Raw genomic sequence first — 17,178 nt, 5'->3', positions numbered from 1 at the left:
TCGGCTCGGCTGGGTGGCTTTTTGTGCTGGTTTTATTTTTATTTATTTTTATTTTTTTTTCCAGCCGTGTGTTGCTGCAGCAGAGGGTTTGGCAGGACGGTGCCGCAGTGGAGCGAGGGAGCGCGGGCAGGAGCGGTGACAGCACAGCTCGGGGTCCAGCTTCGCCTCCCTCCTGTGTTTGCCTGATCCCAGCGCATGAAAAGCAGGGACAGACCCCAAAAGGGTCGGTGCCGTGCAGGAAGAGGGAGGGGGAAGCTGAAAAAGCAGAGTTTAACCCCAAAATGCACCTGCTGCTGGGCAGGATGTGGGGGCAAAGCGCCGGCTGGGGGGAGCTGGCGGGTGGGAAGGGGAAGGGGCAGGGGCAGGGACCTGGAGGTGGCTGCTGGCCTGCGGGGGGGGCACAGCTGGGGTGTCAGGATCAGGCCTGCAGTCAGCAGACACCACAGTTTGATGCTGGGAAGGGGCTGGCTGCCCCCAGACCCCACAGTGCTTCCCAGGGGAGGGAGGGCACGTCCCGGTGTGCAGGGAGGGAAACTCGTCTGGAGCAGAGCTGGAAGTGACCCGCCACCAATTCCCATCCCCATCCCATCCCCATCCCATCCCCATCCCATCCCCATCCCACCCCCATCCCCATCCCATCCCATCCCATCCCCATCCCCATCCCATCCCCACCCCCATCCCATCCCCATCCCCATCCCATCCCATCCCATCCCATCCCCATCCCATCCCCATCCCCATCCCCATCCCCATCCCATCCCCATCCCCATCCCCATCCCATCCCCATCCCATCCCATCCCCATCCCATCCCCATCCCATCCCCATCCCATCCCATCCCCATCCCATCCCCATCCCATTCCCACCCCATCCCCATCCCCATCCCCATCCCATCCCCATTCCATCCCCATCCCATCCCCATCCCATCCCCATCCCATTCCCACCCCATCCCCATCCCCATCCCCATCCCATCCCATCCCCATCCCCATCCCATCCCCATCCCCATCCCCATCCCCATCCCCATCCCATCCCCATCCCTTTCTCCTCCCGCTGCTTATTCAGAAGCTGCAGGCTCACCCCCTGCCCCCCGTGGCTCCGTGTCCCCACCACTGTCCCCTGCCCTTCCTGGGGCTCCATCCTCCCAGCCCCCAACACCCCTCGTCCCATTTCTCCCCCCCAACCCCCCAGCCCTCCCCATGCAGCCCTGTAAGCTGGGAACCCGCCAGGCCCCTCGTTAGTGGGCGCTGACCTAACGAGGGCTGCGGGTGGGCGCAATGGGGCACTGGGGGACCCTGCCCTGCCCAGGGGGGGGCTGACACCACAGCCCCAAGGGGCTGCGCGTCCCCACAGCCACCCCAGCCTGCCCCAGGAGAGCTTCTTTTCCATTTTTTTTTTCTTCCCCATGGTGTTTTTGCTCTATGCCAAGGCCAGAAATGGTGTTTTTTTTATTTTTTTATATTTTTTTATTTATTTTTTTTTTATGAAGGACTAAGTCCCAGACTGCTCGTGCAGATGGGATGGGTGCTGTGGCCCAGGGAGGATGAGGGCTGCCAAAATCAGCTGGTGAGGGGTTGGTGAGGAGGGGGCTCCTCTCAGCAGCCCCCCCACCGTGGGACCCAGGGGGAGGCTGCAATGATCCCCTGTGGGGCCTCAGCACCCGCAGCCGGGGCCACTGGTGCCTGAGGCTGCCTCCAGCCTCTTTATCCCCTCTTCCCGTTTGCCCATCACCACAGCCAAACCCCCCACGGGCCTTTTCCAGCTCCCCCCGCTCCCCCCCAGCTCACCCTATTCCCTTCTATCTCCCCCCATTCCCTCCCAGCTTCCCCTACTCCCTCTTATTTCACCCTGCTCCCTCCCAGCCCACCCCATTCCCTTCCAGCTCACCCTGCTTCCAGCTCACCCTGCTCTATCTCACCTTATTCCCTCCCCGCTTACCCTATTCCCCCCACTTACCCTATTCTCTTCTATCTTACCCTACTCCCTCTTATCTCACCCTACTCCCTTCCAGCCCACCCTATCCCTTCCCATTCTACCCTACTCCCTTCCATCCTATTCCCTTCTATCTCACCCTATTACCCTATTACCCTATTCCCTCCTCTCTCGCCCTATTCTCTAACAGCCCACCCTATTCCCTTCTATCTCGCCTTATTCCCTCCTATCTCGTCCTATTCTCTCCTATCTCGCCCTATTCCCTCCCAGCCCACCCCATTCCCTCCCCTCCCATCGCAGCCCCCACTCCCATTAATTCCGGGCTCCGGGACGCCTCCGGCGCCCCAGGACCCCCGAAAATCGCCGGGGCGAGAGGAGAGAGGCTGGCGGGAGGGGAATCTCAGGCACCTCTCGGCGTGGCCTTTACACCCCAACCTAAACCCCAAAGGGAATTAAAAGGGGCCGGGACGGGGGCGGCCCCGGGCGCGTAGTGGGGAGGGGGAGGGGCGGGGCCGCGCCATGAATGAAAACTCCTGAATGAACCGTGACGTCACAATGGCGCCCCGCAGCGGGACCAATCAGCGAGCGAACCCTCTCCTTCCTCCTCCCCCTCCCTACTCCCCGGAGGGGGCGGGACATAACCACCCCTCGCCCAATAGCAGAGCCGCCCGCGGCCAAAACACAAGCGGCTGACCAATGAGCGAGCGGGGGGGCGGGGCGAGGCGCCGGGGCAGCTGGAAGATTCGAAGCGCGGGGCCGGCGGGGCGGGAGGCGCGGCGGGAACCAATCAGAGCGAGGGGGCGGGGCCAGGCCGCTCATTGAGGCCCCGCCCCCTCCCCGCGGTGTCGGCGCGGCGCGGGGCGCGCTCGGGGCTCCCAGGGCGGCGCTCGGAGGGGGCCCCCCCCGGGACCCCCCCCCCCCGGGGCCATGTCGGTGAACATGGAGGAGCTGCGGCACCAGGTGATGATCAACCAGTTCGTGCTGGCGGCCGGCTGCGCCGCCGACCAGGCCAAGCAGCTGCTGCAGGCGGCGCACTGGCAGTTCGAGGTACGGCGCTGGCCCCCCCCCCCCAAAAAAAAAAAAAAAAAAAAAAAAGGGGACCCCCCCCCCGGGACCCCCCCCCCAGCCATAGACACCCCCCCCCAACCATAGATCCCCTCCCTAGACCCCCTTCCTGGGAGCCCCCCTCCCTGTACCCCCCCCCTTGTACCCCCCCCCGTATCCCCTTGGACCCCCCCCCTTGTGGACCCCCCCCCTGTATCCCCACAGTGTGCCCCCCCCTTGTTGACCCCCCCCTAAATGTGCCCCCCCCCATACAACCCCCCCATACACCCCCCTTGTCCCCCCTGTGTCCCTCCTCCCCGTATCCCCCCAATTTACCCCCCTATTGCCCCCCCCGTGTTATTGCCCCCCCCGTGTCCCCCCTCTGTGCCCCCCCCCCCCCATAACACCCCCCTGTGCCCCCCCCACCCCAACCACCCCCTCCCCACCCCCTCATTTCCTCCCCACCCCCCCATACACCTTGGGGAAGGGGGGTCCCAATAACCCCCCCCCCTTGTACAACCAGGACAAGGCCCTGCTGAGGGGGGGGGGGTCGTGGGGGGGGCACTGCTGTGTGTCCCCCCCCCATGGGGAGGAAAAACCGGCCCTATTTACCCGGCCCCATACCGGATCTGCCGGCTGGGCCTCAGCCCTGGAGGGGATTTGGGGGGGGGCAAAAAAAAAAAGGGGGTGCAGCCCCCCCATGGTGTAAAGGGGGGGGGTGGGGGGGGGATTTGGGGTGGGTGCAGGGGGATTGGGGTCCCATGGGGGGGGGGGGGGGATAGGGCTGGGGGTTTAAAGGGGGGGATTTATGGATGGGGGGGGGGATTTATGGACATGGGGGGGGATTTAAGGGTGGGGGGGTTTAAGGGGGGGTCCCCTTGGGGTGAGCTCAGGGGGCTCACCCCAACCCCCCCCCGTCCCCCCCCCCCGCAGACCGCCCTGAGCGCCTTCTTCCAGGAGAGCAACGTTCCCGGCAGCCACCACCACCACCAGATGGTAAGGCCCGGGGGGGCCCCCCCACCCCAAACCCACCCCCCCACACCCCATTACCCCCCCTTTGACCCCCCAAACCCCCCCCGATCCCCTTGCCCCCCCCCGCCAGCCATATTGCCGCCCGCGGCCCCGAGCAGCCAAGATGTCTGCCAGGAAATGGCCGGGCCCGGCCCCGGCACCACCGAGGGGGGGGGGGGGTCCAGGGGGGGCCCCAAATTTCCCCCTGACCTCGCCCCCACCCAGGGCACGACCCCAATTTTTTTTGGGGTGGGGGCTCGGAGGGTGCCCCCCCGGCCACGCTTTTTGTTGTGTTTTTTTTTTTCGCCGCTTTGCCCCCCCCCCCCGCAGAGGACGCGGTTCTTTTTTATTTAATTTTTATTTATTTTTTCATTAATTTTTCTTTTTTTTCCCCTTTTTTGGTGCTGTGGGGGGGCCAGCAGCAAATAGGGAAAGCAACATACCCAGGCTGGTGCCTGCCGTGCCGCCGTGTCCCCCCCCCGACCCTTTTATTCCCGATTTTCCTCCCACGTTCAGGTCCCCAAAACCCCCCCCAAATCCCCCAAAATTTCCCCAAAACCCCCCCAGGAGCAGAGCCCTGTCCCGGTGACCCCACTCGGGGGGGGGGGATTTGGGTTTTGTCTCCTTCCTGGCCTCATGGGGGGGGCTTCCCCCACACCCCCCCCACACTCAAGCCAAAGGGGCGCTTTGGAGAGCTGGCGAGATGCCCCCCAAAAAAAACCCAAAAGCCCCCAAAAATCAGCTTGGGGGGGGGGAAGGGAGACAGGCCGGGAGCTGTGGGGCCGCTTCAGGCCTCAAAATGCTCAAAAAAGGCTCAAAAAATAATAATTATTATTTTTTATAATTATTCCCCCCCCCCCCACCGCAGGAAGCTTGGGGGCGAAACGCCCCCGGGGGGGGCCCCGACCCTACAAAAGGGAAGGGCCATGGGGGGTCAGGGCTGTGTCCCCCCCCCCACCAAGGATTTCCTTCCCCCTTCCCCAACCCCGCTGGGTTTTGGGGCAGCCCAGCTCCACGTGGGGCCAAGCAGTGCCCCCCCCATACACGGCCCCCCCCCAGCAAGGGGCACCCCAAAATCCCACCCTAAATCCCACCCCAAAATCCCACCCCAAATCCTGCCTGGCACCGGTGGGCACCGACCCTACAGCTCCCTAAAAAAAAAAACCTTTTGGGGGGGAGGCGATGATCACCCAGCTGCTGTTTGTTATTTTTTTTTTTTTAACCAATCCTGCTCAATTTCACCCCAAAAAGGCCGCGCTGCGTCCCGCCTCCTCGGGCCGGAGCTGCTGTTTGCCCACAGCTGCTTTTGGGGTATTTTTATTTATTTTTAAAAAAAAAAGGAGCCTCTCGGGGTTAGCAGAGCGCTGTTGTGGATCGAACATCTTTTAGGATATTGCCAAATTTAGGGTTTCGGGGAGCCCTCAGGGGGTGCAGCGCTCACCCCACACCCGGGGGGCCTCATCCAGACCCCACCAGCACAGCGCTGGGGACCCCGATGGTGACCAGAGCCCGGCTGGGGGGGACCCCATAAAGCAGTTTGGTGGTGGGACCCCACAGACAGTACCTGAAACACCCCATGGGGACCCTAAATATACAGTGGGGATCCTGCATGTCCTATTGGAGACCCTAAACATCCCGTGGGGACCCCAAATGTCTGTTGGGGACACTAAACGCCCCCATGGGGATGCTTTCCCCCCCCTGTTGGGGACCTTAAACACCCTGTTGGGGATGCTAAATGTGCCATGGGGACCCTAACTGCCCCATGGGGGACTCCAAACGTCCCATGGGGATGCTAAGTGTCCATGGGGACCCTAAACGTCCCATGAGGAACCCCGAACATCCCATGGGGACCCCAAATGTCCCATTGGGGATGCTAAATGTCCCATGGGGGACTCTAAACATCCCATTGGGGACCCTGGATGTCCCACTGGGGACCCTAAATGCCCCCATGGGGATGCTAACCCCCATCATTGGGGACCCTAAACACCCCATTGGGGATGCTAAATGTCCCATGGGGACCTCAAACATCCCATTGGGGACCCCAGATGTCCCATTGGGGACCCCAAATGCCCTGTTGGGGACCTGAAACCCCTCATGGGGACCCTGGCTGTCCCATTGGGGACCCTAAATGCCCCCATGGGGATGCTAACCCCCATCACTGGGGACCCTAAATGTCCCATTGGGGACCCCAAACACCCCATTGGGGACCCCAAATATCCCATTGGGGATGCTAAATGTCCCGTGGGGACCCCAAACATCCCATTGGGGACCCCAAACGTCCCATTGAGGACCCTAAATGCCCCCATGGGGATGCTAACCCCCATCATTGGGGACCCTAACTGCCCCATGGGGACCCCAAATGTCCCATTGGGTACCCTAAACACCCCATTGGTGATCCTAAATGTCCCGTGGGGACCCCAAATGCCCCATTGGGGACCCCAAATATCCCATTGGGGATGCTAAATGTCCCATGGGGACCCCAAACGTCCCATTGGGGACCCAAAACCCACATGGGGACCCCAAACGCCCCTTTGGGGACCCTAACCACCCCGCTGTCTCCCCACAGATGTGCACCCCGAGCAACACGCCGGCCACTCCGCCCAATTTCCCGGACGCCCTGGCCATGTTCTCCAAGCTGCGGACGTCGGAAACCCTACAGAGCAGCAACAGCCCCATCCCCTCCATGGCCTGCTCCCCCCCGGGGGGGTTCAGCCCTTTTTGGGCTTCGTCCCCCCCCGGGCAGGGGGGGCAACAGCAGCAGCCGCCCCCCCCCTGGCTGCCCCCCTCGTCGCCCACCTCCCACGGGCTCCATCACCACCACCACCACCTGCACCCCCCCGCCCCGCCGCCCGCCGCCCCCCCACACAAAGCCGTGGCCACCATGAACGGGCAGAGATAAGGCTGGGGATGCCCGGGGGGGGGGGGGGGTTGGGGTGGGGGGGGGGATGTTTTTTGGGGGGGGGGGGGGGTCAGGGCGTTCGGAGCTGGGGGCTTCCTGAGAAACGCACTGGAATCCTTTTTTTTTTTTAGGTTTTATTAATTTTTTTTTTTTTTGGGGGGGGGGGGGGGGACACGAGTCGCCAGCTGGTTTTTTTTTCTCTTCCCCCCCCCCCTATTTTTTTTTTTTTTTAATATATAACTATAATATATAAATATATCTAATGTATATAAACCCCGAAGGAAGGAGCGAGCAGGCACGGAGGGCGTCGTGCCCCCCCCACCCCCCCCAGGAAAGGTAGGGGGGAGGAAATCCAAACCCAAAGGGATGGAGAGGGGGGGGATGAACCCCCCCACATCCCCCCCCCTGGACCCGAGGAACCTCTGGGTGCTCGTTGCTGCGCTCTGGCTCCCCAAAATCCAGCCTGGCTTCTTGCACAGCCCCCCCCCAAAACCCCCCCCCCCGGCCCCTGACCCCCTCCTTGAGGAAGGGGGGGCTGTGATTTAATAGGGTGATGCCCCCCCACCCCACCCCGATCCCTGTGACTCCTTCAGGGGGGTTTTTTGGGGGGGGGGAGCTGCAGAGGGGTGTTGGTGGGTTTGGTTTTGTTTTTTTGTTTTTTTTTTTTAGTTTTCAAATCGAATCTTGCTTAAAAAAAGAAAAAAAAAGACAAAAAGAAAAAAAAAAAAAGGAAAACAGGTTGAAGGTTTTTTATTAATTTAAAAATAATAAAAAAAAAAAATCAGTTTTTTAACAGCAGCTGTCCCCGACCTCTCTCTGTGCTACGAGGGGGTGACCTTGGGGATTTGGGGACACCCAGGGGGGACTTGGGGACACCCATGGGGGCTGGTCCCTGTAGGATCTGATCTCTGGGGGATCCTGTCCCTGTAGGGTCTGGTTCCTGGGGGATCTCCCGGGGGTCTCCCAGCCCCACCAGGCGCTGTGGGATCGGTGCCATCCGGAGCCAGCACGTGTCCCTGTGACCGCTGTCCCCAAAAGCTGGGGATCGGGGCTGGCACCGCTGGGTTTTCCTGCTGTTCCCAGTGTTTTTAGGCAAACCCCACTCTCAGGATGGGGTTTCCCAAACATCCCCTCTCGCAGACACAGCCAGACCCCTGCCAGCACCCCAAGGGCTCTTTGGGGACCCCCTGGGGGACACCAGCAAGGGCTGGGGCACGCAGCCCCGATCCTATAGGGACGCACCAGCTGGGATGGGGACCCCAAAGACAAAAAAAGGGGAAGAAAAAAAAAAAAGCCCCCACTGGGGCCACTCACCCGCTCCAGAGCCGGCAGCACCCATGGCTAAAGGAGGGCCCCCCCCGGGTGCTGGGGTTTATGGGGGAACTGGGAGGCGCAGCTGGGTCCCACTGTGTGTGTATGGGGTGGGTGAGCCCGGAGCCCAGCTGGGCCTCGTCCCACAAACGGGATTAGGGTCAGGGCTGCCCTTTGCTGGCTGCTTTTCTCTGGGTTTTCCCCATTTTGGCCCCAGAGGTGGCACCGGGGGACCCCAGACCCACTGGGGTAGGGCCCTGGGGTGCTCTGCCCGTGGGGACCCCCCCAAAAGCAGGATTTTAGCCCCTATTTCCCCCCCCCTAAAGACCAAACCCATTGGGACAACGCACCAAGAGGGGGGCTGTGTGGGGCCAAAGGAGGAGGGGACACCCAGGATAACACAGGGGATCCCCCCGTGGTTTCTGGGCACGGGAGAGGTGACCCTAAAAGAGGGGGACCCAAAGCACCCCCCCGAGCCAGCACCTCGAGGTGGGGAACCACCGGCACCGCAGCAATAAACCCGGCCCCATAAAACACCCCGTGGGTAAAGAAACCCCACGTGGCTGCTGTGGGGTCTGGCCCCTCTCTGCACAAAGGATTTGGGGATTTTGGTGGCATTCCCATAACCTGGGATGGCCGGGGGGGTGCCACCCCAAGCAGAAAAACGCAGCCAGAGGTGATGGGGGCGCGTGTAGGGGGGGCTGGGGGTGTGGGTTGGGGTGTAGGGAAATAGGGATGGAAGGGTGTAGGGAGGAAAGGATGTAGGATATAAGGATGTGAGGAGGTGGGGATGGGTGGATTTAAGGATTTAAGGAGGTGAGGATGTAGGGATGCGAGGACAAAGGGCTGTAGGATGTAGGGTGGAAAGGATGGAAGGATTTGGGATGTAAGGACGTGGAGGGGCACGGATATAGGGCCGCGGGGATGGAGGCAGCCCCGCAGCAGGGAACGAGCCCCCCGTGATCCCGCAGCAGGGACGTGACGGCCAAACCAACCTCGCTCCTAGCTGCCCATCCACCGCCCTTTATTGCTCCTGCCCGACCCCCCCGTGTGGTGCCCAGGGGGGGCTCCCAGCCGAGCCCCCCCGGCCCCTCTCCGCTCTTGGGGTCTCTCTCCCATCCCGCGGCGCCCACGGGGGCGAGGGGAGCCCCGGTCCTTGGGGGACGCGGCCGTGGGGTGACTCCTGGGGTCTGGGGGTGCCTGGGGGGGGGAAGCAGACACAGGGGTTAATCCTTGTGGGGTGTCCCATATGTGGGGAGGGGGCTACCCACACAGCCCCCCCCCAGGCCGTACCGTCCTTCCCCACCAGCGCAGGCAGCCGCAGGTCCCGCCGGCCCTTGTAGATGTGCCCGTCCTGACCCAGCAGCTCCACCTCGTCCTGCTGGGGAAGGGGCTGGGGAACGGTGCCAGCACCGCAGGGACCCCCCCACTCCAACCCCAAAACCCCAACCCCACGGGGATCCCCCCCCCAAAAAAAAAAACCAACCCAGCACCATGGAGAAGCGAGGCGCACCGCTCGGCGTCCCCCCTCGCCGAGGTGCTCAGCCCCTAGGGTCGGGTCCTTACCTTCATGGGGGGCCCGCTGTGGGGCCGGGGGTGTCCGGGGGTGCAGGGTGGGAGGTGCTGGAGCTGGGGGCTGCGCCTCTGCTGCGGGGGGGGCCGGGTGTGCTGCCCCCCGCAGCGCCGAGGCACCCGCAGGTACCCGCACCCGGCCCCGCATTCCCTGCGGGGTGGGCACGGGTGGGTGCTCTAGGGGGGAGCCGTCCCTCTCCGGCCCCCCCAAAAGGCTGTTGGGGAGGGGGACGTGTCCCCGATGTCCCCAATGTCCCCATGTCCCCCCTACCTGCGGCCGAGCTGCCGTAGTTGCTGCGGCTCGAAGATGGCGTGGGGGCGCACGGAGAGGCGGGGGAGCAGCGGTGGCATGGGTGGGACGGTCACGATGTGCCTGGGGAGGGCACGGGGAGGGGGGGGGCAATAAATCCCCCTGCCCCGAGATGGGCACCCCAGGGAGCTCACCGGTGGCCCTGGGGGGGTCCCTGCTGCCAGCACCGAGCTGGGCAGGGCTATGGGGGGGGGACTGGGGGAACTGGGGGGACTGGGACCCCAATGGGCAGCACCCCCCCAAACCCATGGCACCCCCCCAAACCCATGGCACCCCCCCAAACCCACAGCACCCAGGGAAGCCCCCGAGCCCCCGGGGGTACTCACGGGCCGGGCACCACCATGCGCAGGGGCCGGTCGCAGGACACGCAGTGGAAATGGGCCAGGAGCTGCCTGGGGGGGGGAAGGGGCTGGGTGAGGGCGGGTGGCACCAGGGGGGCAGGCGGGGAACGGGGCAGGGGGGGGTTCTCCTTGGGGTCCCGCCGGGAACAGGCTCCGTTTCACTTCGTTAGCACTAATTACAGCCTGGCACATGGCCGGGGGGCACGTCGGGGCCGAGCTGCGCACCTCGGGGCGTCGCATCCCTATGCACACCCTCACCTCCCCCAAAAAAACCCTTCTGAAGCTTTGTTTGGGGAGCACCTCATCCCCCAGGGGCACCCCCACACTGCAGGGAGCTGATTTAATGCCCTCGGTGCCACCGGCACCCCTTGGGCACCACTGGTTGGGGACGCTCTGATTTTAGGATCCTTATTGCATGGGGAAGGGTGGAACAAACCCAAGGGACATGGTCCTGGGCACGGGGGGAGGATGCGCAGGGACACCTGAGCGTGCTTTGATTTGGTGACCTGAGCGTCCCCAGCTGTCCCCAGCTGTCCCCAAGGCGCTCACTTCCTAATCCCGGCGGCATCGTCGGCCTCTGCCTGCGGTGCCCGCTCCTGGAGCTGCCTCAGGATGCTCCTGCAGCGCTCCTCCAGCTGCTGCCGCAGCGGTGCCAGCTCCAGGCGGTCCAGCTGGGGGTGGCACAGCCCCTCCCTGAGCGAGCTGCCACCACCAGCCCCACTGGCACAGCGCCGGGGCCACTGGGGCCACCAAAGCCCGGAGGGGTGCCCCGGCTCGGCGAGGTGCCCGCGGCGTGGAGCAGGGAAGGGGGCTGGGAAGCGGGGCCGGGCCCGGCTGTACCTTGGAGCCCAGCTCCTCCACGAGCTTCTGCTGGACGCGGTGCCAGCCCTGCTCCTGCCCCGTCACCTTGCTCAGGGTGTCCTCGATCATCTTACTCAGCTGCTCCACGGCGGCGTCAAACTGGGCGCAGCTCACCTTGCCGGCCAGGGCGGCTCTGTCTGCCTTCTGGGGACGGGGACAGGACGGGGACAAGTGGCACCGGGGGACCCCAGCCCAGCCCCATCCTGGCACGGGGGCTCCTGCTGATAAAACGCCGGGCCCCCTCGAGGTCTCACCACTTCGATTTCCAGCACCAGCTCCTCCTTGTCCGCCTTCTCCTTCTGCAGCCTCTCCAGGGACTGGAACAGAGCCTTGGGAAGCAGCGGGCGCCCGGTGCTCAGAGGGCAGCGGGGACCTCACCGTCCCCAGCCCCGGGGATCCCGAAGCCACCCACCTCGATGTCCTTCTGCTTCTGCTGATGGTCGTCCACCAGGTTCCCCGTGACCGAGCCCAGCTTCTCGCAGTCCCCCTGCACTTGCAGGATGGCAGCCTGGATGCCCTTCAGCAGCTCCTCATCCTCCTGCCAGGAGCAAGGCGAGGGCGCGGCGCTGAGCGGGGGACCCGACGTGGCACCCACACCCCTTCTTGAGCCCCCCAATGCCGACCCCTCCGTACCCATCTCCTCCCGGGGAGCTGCCGGGTGGCCTTGCCCATGGCCTGCCGTGCCAGGACGGAGTCCACCAGCTCCTGGAGCTGCTCGTAGCGCCGCAGCAGCTGCCCGAGCTGCGCCCCGACGTCGGTGCTGCAGACAGGGCACTCGGCCGGCACCGGCTCCGTGCCGCCGGGGCTGCCGTCGGGGGGAGCGTCCAGCCCCGTGGTGCCCAGCAGAGACCTCAGCTCGTCCAGCTGGAAACGGGGAGAGGGAAGCGGCTCCCAGCTGGGCTGCTGCTGGCCCCCAAGCCCCCCCAGGAGGTCCCAGGGGGCAGGGGGCACCAGGGGGGACGTGGCACCGAGAGGTCCCCCCCTTGGCTCTCCACCTGCTCCTGTAGGTGCCCGGCTGTGGTGGCCACCAGCTGCTCCAGCGTGGTTTTGGCCGCGTCCTGCTGCTCCCTCAGCTCCCTCAGCTCCCTCCTCAGCTCCTGCAGCAGGGACCTGGGCGGCAAGACAGGGTGCGGGGGGGCTTGGCCGCTAACAGGGGGCCCCCTCGCCCCCAAACCGAGCTGCTCGCCCCTTACCCCAAGCTGTCACCAGGTTTCTCCGCTCCTCCAGCCGACCCCAGCTCTCTGAGGGCCTCCTGCAGCTGCTTGATCTGGGGTGGGGGTGGCAGATCAGGGCACGGCCCCCACACAGGGGGGGACCTTTGGGGTCCCCTCCGTGCCCGGATCACCTCCGGGTCACCGCCGCCCCCTCACCTTCTCCCCCTGGCCCTGCAGGGAGCCCACACGGTCCCGGAGGTCGGCCAGCAGCGTGGCGATGCTCTCCTGGTCTGTGGGGACACAGGGGGGGCGACAGCCCCCATCAGGGGCTCCGGGCACGCTGACACCCCCAGCCCCCAGGTCCTCCCCCACCGCCCTCTCCCCCACCGCCTCCCCAGTTCACCCCAGTGCTCCCAGCACGCCCCGAGCCTTCAGGCTCCCAACCCCGCAGCCCCCCAGGGTGCCCCCCGACCACTTTTAGAGCCCGTGCCCCCCCCTCCAGGCTCTCACCTCCCTCCGGGAGGAGCAGACGCAGCTCCTGGAGCTCGGCGCGGTCCGACTTGGTGGCCTCCAGCTGGGCCACCTGGCCCTGCAGGGTGGCACAGAGGTGGCCGAGCTGGGCAACCTGCTGCAGGGCCTCGGCCAGCCCCGGCACGGGACCTGTGGGGCCGGCATCGGGGGGCATTTGGGGTCCCCAAGCGGTGGGTGACAGGGGCTGGGCAGCCGGGGGGGGCTCGGCGCCCACCCCTGTCCCCCGAGCACCCGGGGTGGGTTCAGCGCCAGGGAGGCCGGGGGCTGTGCTGGGGGGGCTCGGCTGGACCCCCCCTCCTCCTCCTCCTCCTCCTCCTCCTCTTCCTCCTCTTCCTTCTCCTTGGGGCCAGGGAGCTGCTGGCTGTGTCCCCGTGCCGGTGGGCAGGGTGCGGGGGGACCCCAGCTGCGTCCCTGGGGTGGTCCCGTGGGTGCCGGGGGTCCCTGGCTGCATCCCTGGGGGGGTCTCAGGGGCTCCAGGGGACTCCCACTGTGTCCCTCGGGTGGTCCCATGGGTGCCGGGGGACTCCAGGCCGGTGCCGGGGGTGCCGGGGGACCCTGGCTGTGCCCCCTGGGGGGTGATTTGGGTGCCAGGACCCCCCGGCTGTGCCCCCGGGGGGGTGATTTGGGTGCCAGGACCCCCCGGCTGTGCCCCCTGGGTGGAAATTTGGGTGCCGGGGGACCCTGGCTGAGCTCCCAGGGTGGGGGTCTGGGTGCCAGGGCCCCCCGGCTGCGTCCCCGGGGCGGTGGCACTGGCAGCAGCCGTCCCCATGGGGTCGGGGGCAGCTCCTGCCTGGCTCCAGGAGACCACCGATGCTCTCCGCGTCCCCGCTCGCGTCCCCATGGTGCGGGGCCATGTCCCCAATGTCCCCTCGCCGGTGCCGGGCGCTGGCTGCGTCCCCCCGGGGGTCCTCCCGCGCTCGGTGCCCTCCTCGCCCGATTCGGGGGACTCGGAGGAGGACTCGGAGGTTGCAGCCTGGCTCCCGGCAGCCTCCTGGGGAGAAGAAATTTTGGGGAACAAATTTATGGGGTCGCACAACGGGAACTGGGGAAACCATCGGGCTCACGCGGTGCAGCACACCCGGTTCCATCCCCGGGGTCCGGCACCTACCCCATCGCTCTCCGGGCTCGCCCCGCTGCGGGGTCCCCGCTGCTGCTCGCCCGCCTGCAGGGAGGGAAAAGGGGGGTCAGGGTTTTAGGGTCAGGATTTTGGGGTGCACCCCCAAAATAATATTTTCTTCCCCCCTTCCTTGCTCCCGTCCATGGTGCATGGGGCGGCACCCGCTGGGACACGAGGGTCCCGTCCCCTTGTGGGTCCCCCTCCCCATGAGCAGTGGGGTGGGGATGGGGGAGGCAGGGCTGGGGGCCCCGTCCCCATCCCAGGGGCAGCTCACCAGGCCCAGCAGCTCCTTGATCCCACAGATGTCCTTTTCCATACGGGACTGCGCCGCCTTCACCCCACTGATGGCCTCCAGGAGGTCCCGGGGCACAGACGGGGTCTGGAAGGGATCAGGGAGGGGGAGACCCCATAAGGGCCGCACAGCCCCTGAGGAGGGGGCTGCGTGCTTGTGGGGTGGGGGGGAGAACACCAAGAGGAACCCAAAAAAAAACCCAAAACCTCACCTGGGTGCTGTCCCCATCCCTCGCTTCGCTTCTCTCCGGCCCCACAGCGGGGGCTGCGGAGCCCCCCGGGGGTCCCGGGGTGGGCTGGGGGGGCTGCCCGCCGGGGGGGGCAGGTTGTGGGGTGGGTTGTGGGGTGGGTGCGGGTTGTGGGGTGGGCGCGGGGAGGTGCAGCAGCCCCAGGTGCTGCAGCAGGGCGCGCAGGAGGCTGTGTAGGGCCGTGAAGTTGACGGCCCCCGGCTCGGGGGTGCCGATGGCCGCGTCCAGCAGCTCGGCCAGGCTGGGGGGGGGCAGCGCCGCCATGGCCTGGGGGGGGAAATGGGGGGGGGGCTGCAGCCTTCAGCCTCATCATCATCATCACCACTACCTAAACCCCCCCGTATCCCCCTTACCCGTTTCCCATACCCCCATCTAAATCCCTATATCCCCAATCCCTCTACTCCACCCCAAATCCCCGTGCCCCCCCCACCCCCATACCCCACCCCCAAAATCCCCACGGACCCCAAAACTCCCCCCCCCCAAATTCCCGATACCCCCACAAGCCCCATGCCCTGCCAAATTCTGGTAGCCCCCCCCAAATCCCCTTACCCCCCGTACCTTCCCCAACCCACACACCACCCCCTAAATCCCCACACACCCCCCAGCCCCCCAAAATCCCCATAACCCCCCAAAACCCCATTTCCCCCCCCAAATCCCCCCATGCTCCAAAATCCCCATTCCCCCCCCAAATCCCCCCATGTCCCCCAAAACCCCATAACCCCCCCCATATTCCCATAACCCCCCCAATCCCTATAGCCCCCCCAAATCCCCATAGCCCCCCATACCCCCATACTCCCTAAAATCCCCATTCCCCCCCATACCCCCATAACCCCCCAAATCCCCCCATTTCCCCCCAAATCCCCTTCCCCCCCCACCCCGTCCCCCCCGCACCGCCGGCTGCCGCCTCTCTCCGCCCGCCTCCCTTGGGCCCGCCCCCTCCCTCCTCTCATTGGCTGCCGCCCGCCGCTCCCCGCCTCCCATTGGTCCCCCCGGCTGTCCGCGTGCGCCTGTGTTTACCGGGGGCGCGGCGCGGCGTGCCCCGTTGCTAGGCAACGCCTCCCCCCCGGCATGGCCACGCCCCCTGGCGCTATGACCACGCCCCCTCGCTGTATGGCCACGCCCCCTGGGGGCTTGGCCACGCCCCCTGGCCCCACTTGCCCCTTTGGCCCCCCCCCCCAAGGGCACGGTTTTGGGGGACGGTCTCGGGGGAGGGGGATGCTCCGAAAGGCTTTGTAGGGCTGGGCCCGTGCTGCAGGGCCCTGATTCCTTGTGCCTGGACCCCAAATACCCCAAAAGCACCCCAAATACACCCCCAAAACCACCCCAAATACCCCCAAAAGCACCCCAAATCAGCCCCAAATACCCCCCAAACCACCCCAAACCACCTCAAATACCCCCCCAGCACCCCAAATACCCCCAAATACCCCCAAAACCACCCTAAACCACCCAAATTATCCCCAAAACCACCCCAAACACCCCCAAAACCACCCTAAACCACCCCAAATACCCCCAAAACACCCCCAAAACCACCCCAAACTAGCCCCAAACCACCTCAAATACCCCCCAAAGCACCCCAAAGCAGCCCCCAAAACCCACAAGGAAAGGGGTGACATCAATTAGCTGCTTGGGGACGCAGCCTGTAGGGCCCCAGGGATGGGCTCTGCCCCTGAGACAGACCCAGGCAGGGGGCAGGCAGCCGGCCGTGGGGTGCTGCCCACTGCAGAGCGATCCCAAAACGATCCCAAAGCTCTGGGGGCTCCCCGAGGCACCCCAGCCCCGGCCACGCAACTACAGGAACACAAACTTCTTTTCCCTTACTGATTAAAGCCCCGAGGCAGGTCGGGATCCTACAAGGCACGGGGTCACTTCCAGGGAGGAGGCTGCAGGCTGCCCCCTGAGCCTGCTTCCAGCAAAAACCTGGGCAAAAGGACTCACAGAGCAGCAGCCTCGATAAATCCTATGCTCTTTATTGCAGATTCAGTGTTAGTGTTCCGGAGAGCCCAGCTGCAGCAGAGGCATCGTCCCGTCCCCCCCCTTCCCCACCAGGTTCTGCCCCAGCCCAGCAGCCCCAGGCCCCTCCAGCAGCCGTGCCCGGCCGTGCAGTGCAGACGAGTGTTCAAGCGAGGACCCAGAGCCTCGTGTGCCTTCCCCCCCCTAGGCACGGTAACGATCCAAGGCTCAAAACGAAAAGGCCAGCACGTTAACGAGCACCTCTTGCCCTGCCGGGAGGTAGGGGAGAGCTCGCTCCCAGTCACGAGGGGGTTTTGAGCTTGCCCCCAGCTGCCCTTTGTGGCTCTGGGCTCTGCCAGCAGGACGTGCCAGGCTGGGGGAGAGGAGCAGAGGCTGGCACGGAGCTGCTGAGCTCTGCCAGCAGCACACAGAGCCGAGCGAGGCTCCTTTCTGCGCTGTCCCGGGCGAACCACAGCCAGGAACAGAAACCCCAAGGCCGCTTCCTCTGCCGCTGTCCGCGTGCGGTGATGAGCGTCCCCTGTTCCCTTCCCGTGAGCTGGCAGCAAGGCTTTTCTCACTCCCCCCCTCCCCTGCAGAGCAAGAGATAACGCTAAA

At 65.2% G+C, this 17,178-nt stretch overlaps 2 protein-coding genes across 5 annotated transcripts; one reads left to right on the top strand and one right to left on the bottom strand.

Annotated features, from left to right (window-relative positions):
• The first annotated feature begins 2,726 nt into the window (after window positions 1-2,726).
• Window positions 2,727-7,612, top strand: UBALD2 (UBA like domain containing 2). The gene is made up of 3 exons (XM_027471391.3): window positions 2,727-2,970; window positions 3,901-3,963; window positions 6,545-7,612. The coding sequence occupies exons 1-3, from the start codon at window positions 2,851-2,853 to the stop codon at window positions 6,875-6,877; spliced, it is 516 nt and encodes a 171-aa protein (XP_027327192.3). The 5' UTR covers window positions 2,727-2,850; the 3' UTR covers window positions 6,878-7,612.
• Window positions 7,613-9,195: 1,583 nt separating this feature from the next.
• QRICH2 (glutamine rich 2) lies at window positions 9,196-17,159 on the bottom strand. 4 transcript variants are annotated; one of them, XM_038165542.2, is made up of 18 exons: window positions 16,432-17,159; window positions 14,578-14,880; window positions 14,349-14,453; window positions 14,066-14,119; window positions 12,937-13,948; window positions 12,643-12,716; window positions 12,466-12,539; window positions 12,268-12,382; window positions 11,906-12,136; window positions 11,685-11,810; window positions 11,527-11,601; window positions 11,252-11,416; window positions 10,961-11,082; window positions 10,397-10,462; window positions 10,032-10,133; window positions 9,755-9,911; window positions 9,482-9,569; window positions 9,196-9,388 (listed from the first exon to the last, which is right to left on the bottom strand). In XM_038165542.2, exons 2-18 carry the CDS (start codon window positions 14,875-14,877, stop codon window positions 9,213-9,215), a joined length of 3,042 nt encoding a protein of 1,013 aa, XP_038021470.2. In that variant the 5' UTR covers window positions 14,878-14,880; window positions 16,432-17,159; the 3' UTR covers window positions 9,196-9,212. The 4 variants fall into 4 exon arrangements, 3 of the variants coding, with proteins under 3 accessions (XP_038021470.2, XP_071881877.1, XP_038021471.2); XM_072025776.1 differs by lacking the exon at window positions 16,432-17,159 and adding an exon at window positions 15,505-15,693 and having other exon boundaries at window positions 9,482-9,566; XM_038165543.2 differs by lacking the exon at window positions 16,432-17,159 and adding an exon at window positions 15,505-15,691.
• Window positions 17,160-17,178: the final 19 nt, after the last annotated feature.

The sequence above is a fragment of the Anas platyrhynchos genome, chromosome 19, assembly GCF_047663525.1.
Source record: "Anas platyrhynchos isolate ZD024472 breed Pekin duck chromosome 19, IASCAAS_PekinDuck_T2T, whole genome shotgun sequence".
NCBI lineage: Eukaryota > Metazoa > Chordata > Aves > Anseriformes > Anatidae > Anas > Anas platyrhynchos.
The sequence above is the reverse complement of the archived record's forward strand: the minus strand, read 5'-3'. Positions and strand labels throughout refer to the sequence as shown.

Bases quoted from the DNA above. Each gene is read 5' to 3' on its own strand.
- UBALD2 (XM_027471391.3), top strand. From the start codon at position 2,851: ATGTCGGTGAACATGGAGGAGCTGCGGCACCAGGTGATGATCAACCAG. The intron at 2,971-3,900 runs GTACGGCGCTGG...CCCCCCCCGCAG, and splicing joins CGGCGCACTGGCAGTTCGAG to ACCGCCCTGAGCGCCTTCTT. The intron at 3,964-6,544 runs GTAAGGCCCGGG...GTCTCCCCACAG, and splicing joins GCCACCACCACCACCAGATG to ATGTGCACCCCGAGCAACAC.
- QRICH2 (XM_038165543.2), bottom strand. From the start codon at position 15,594: ATGGGAGGCGGGGAGCGGCGGGCGGCAGCCAATGAGAGGAGGGAGGGG. The intron at 12,383-12,465 runs GTAAGGGGCGAG...CTTGCCGCCCAG, and splicing joins AAACCTGGTGACAGCTTGGG to GTCCCTGCTGCAGGAGCTGA. The intron at 10,463-10,960 runs GTGAGCGCCTTG...TCCCCCCCCCAG, and splicing joins GATGCCGCCGGGATTAGGAA to GCAGCTCCTGGCCCATTTCC.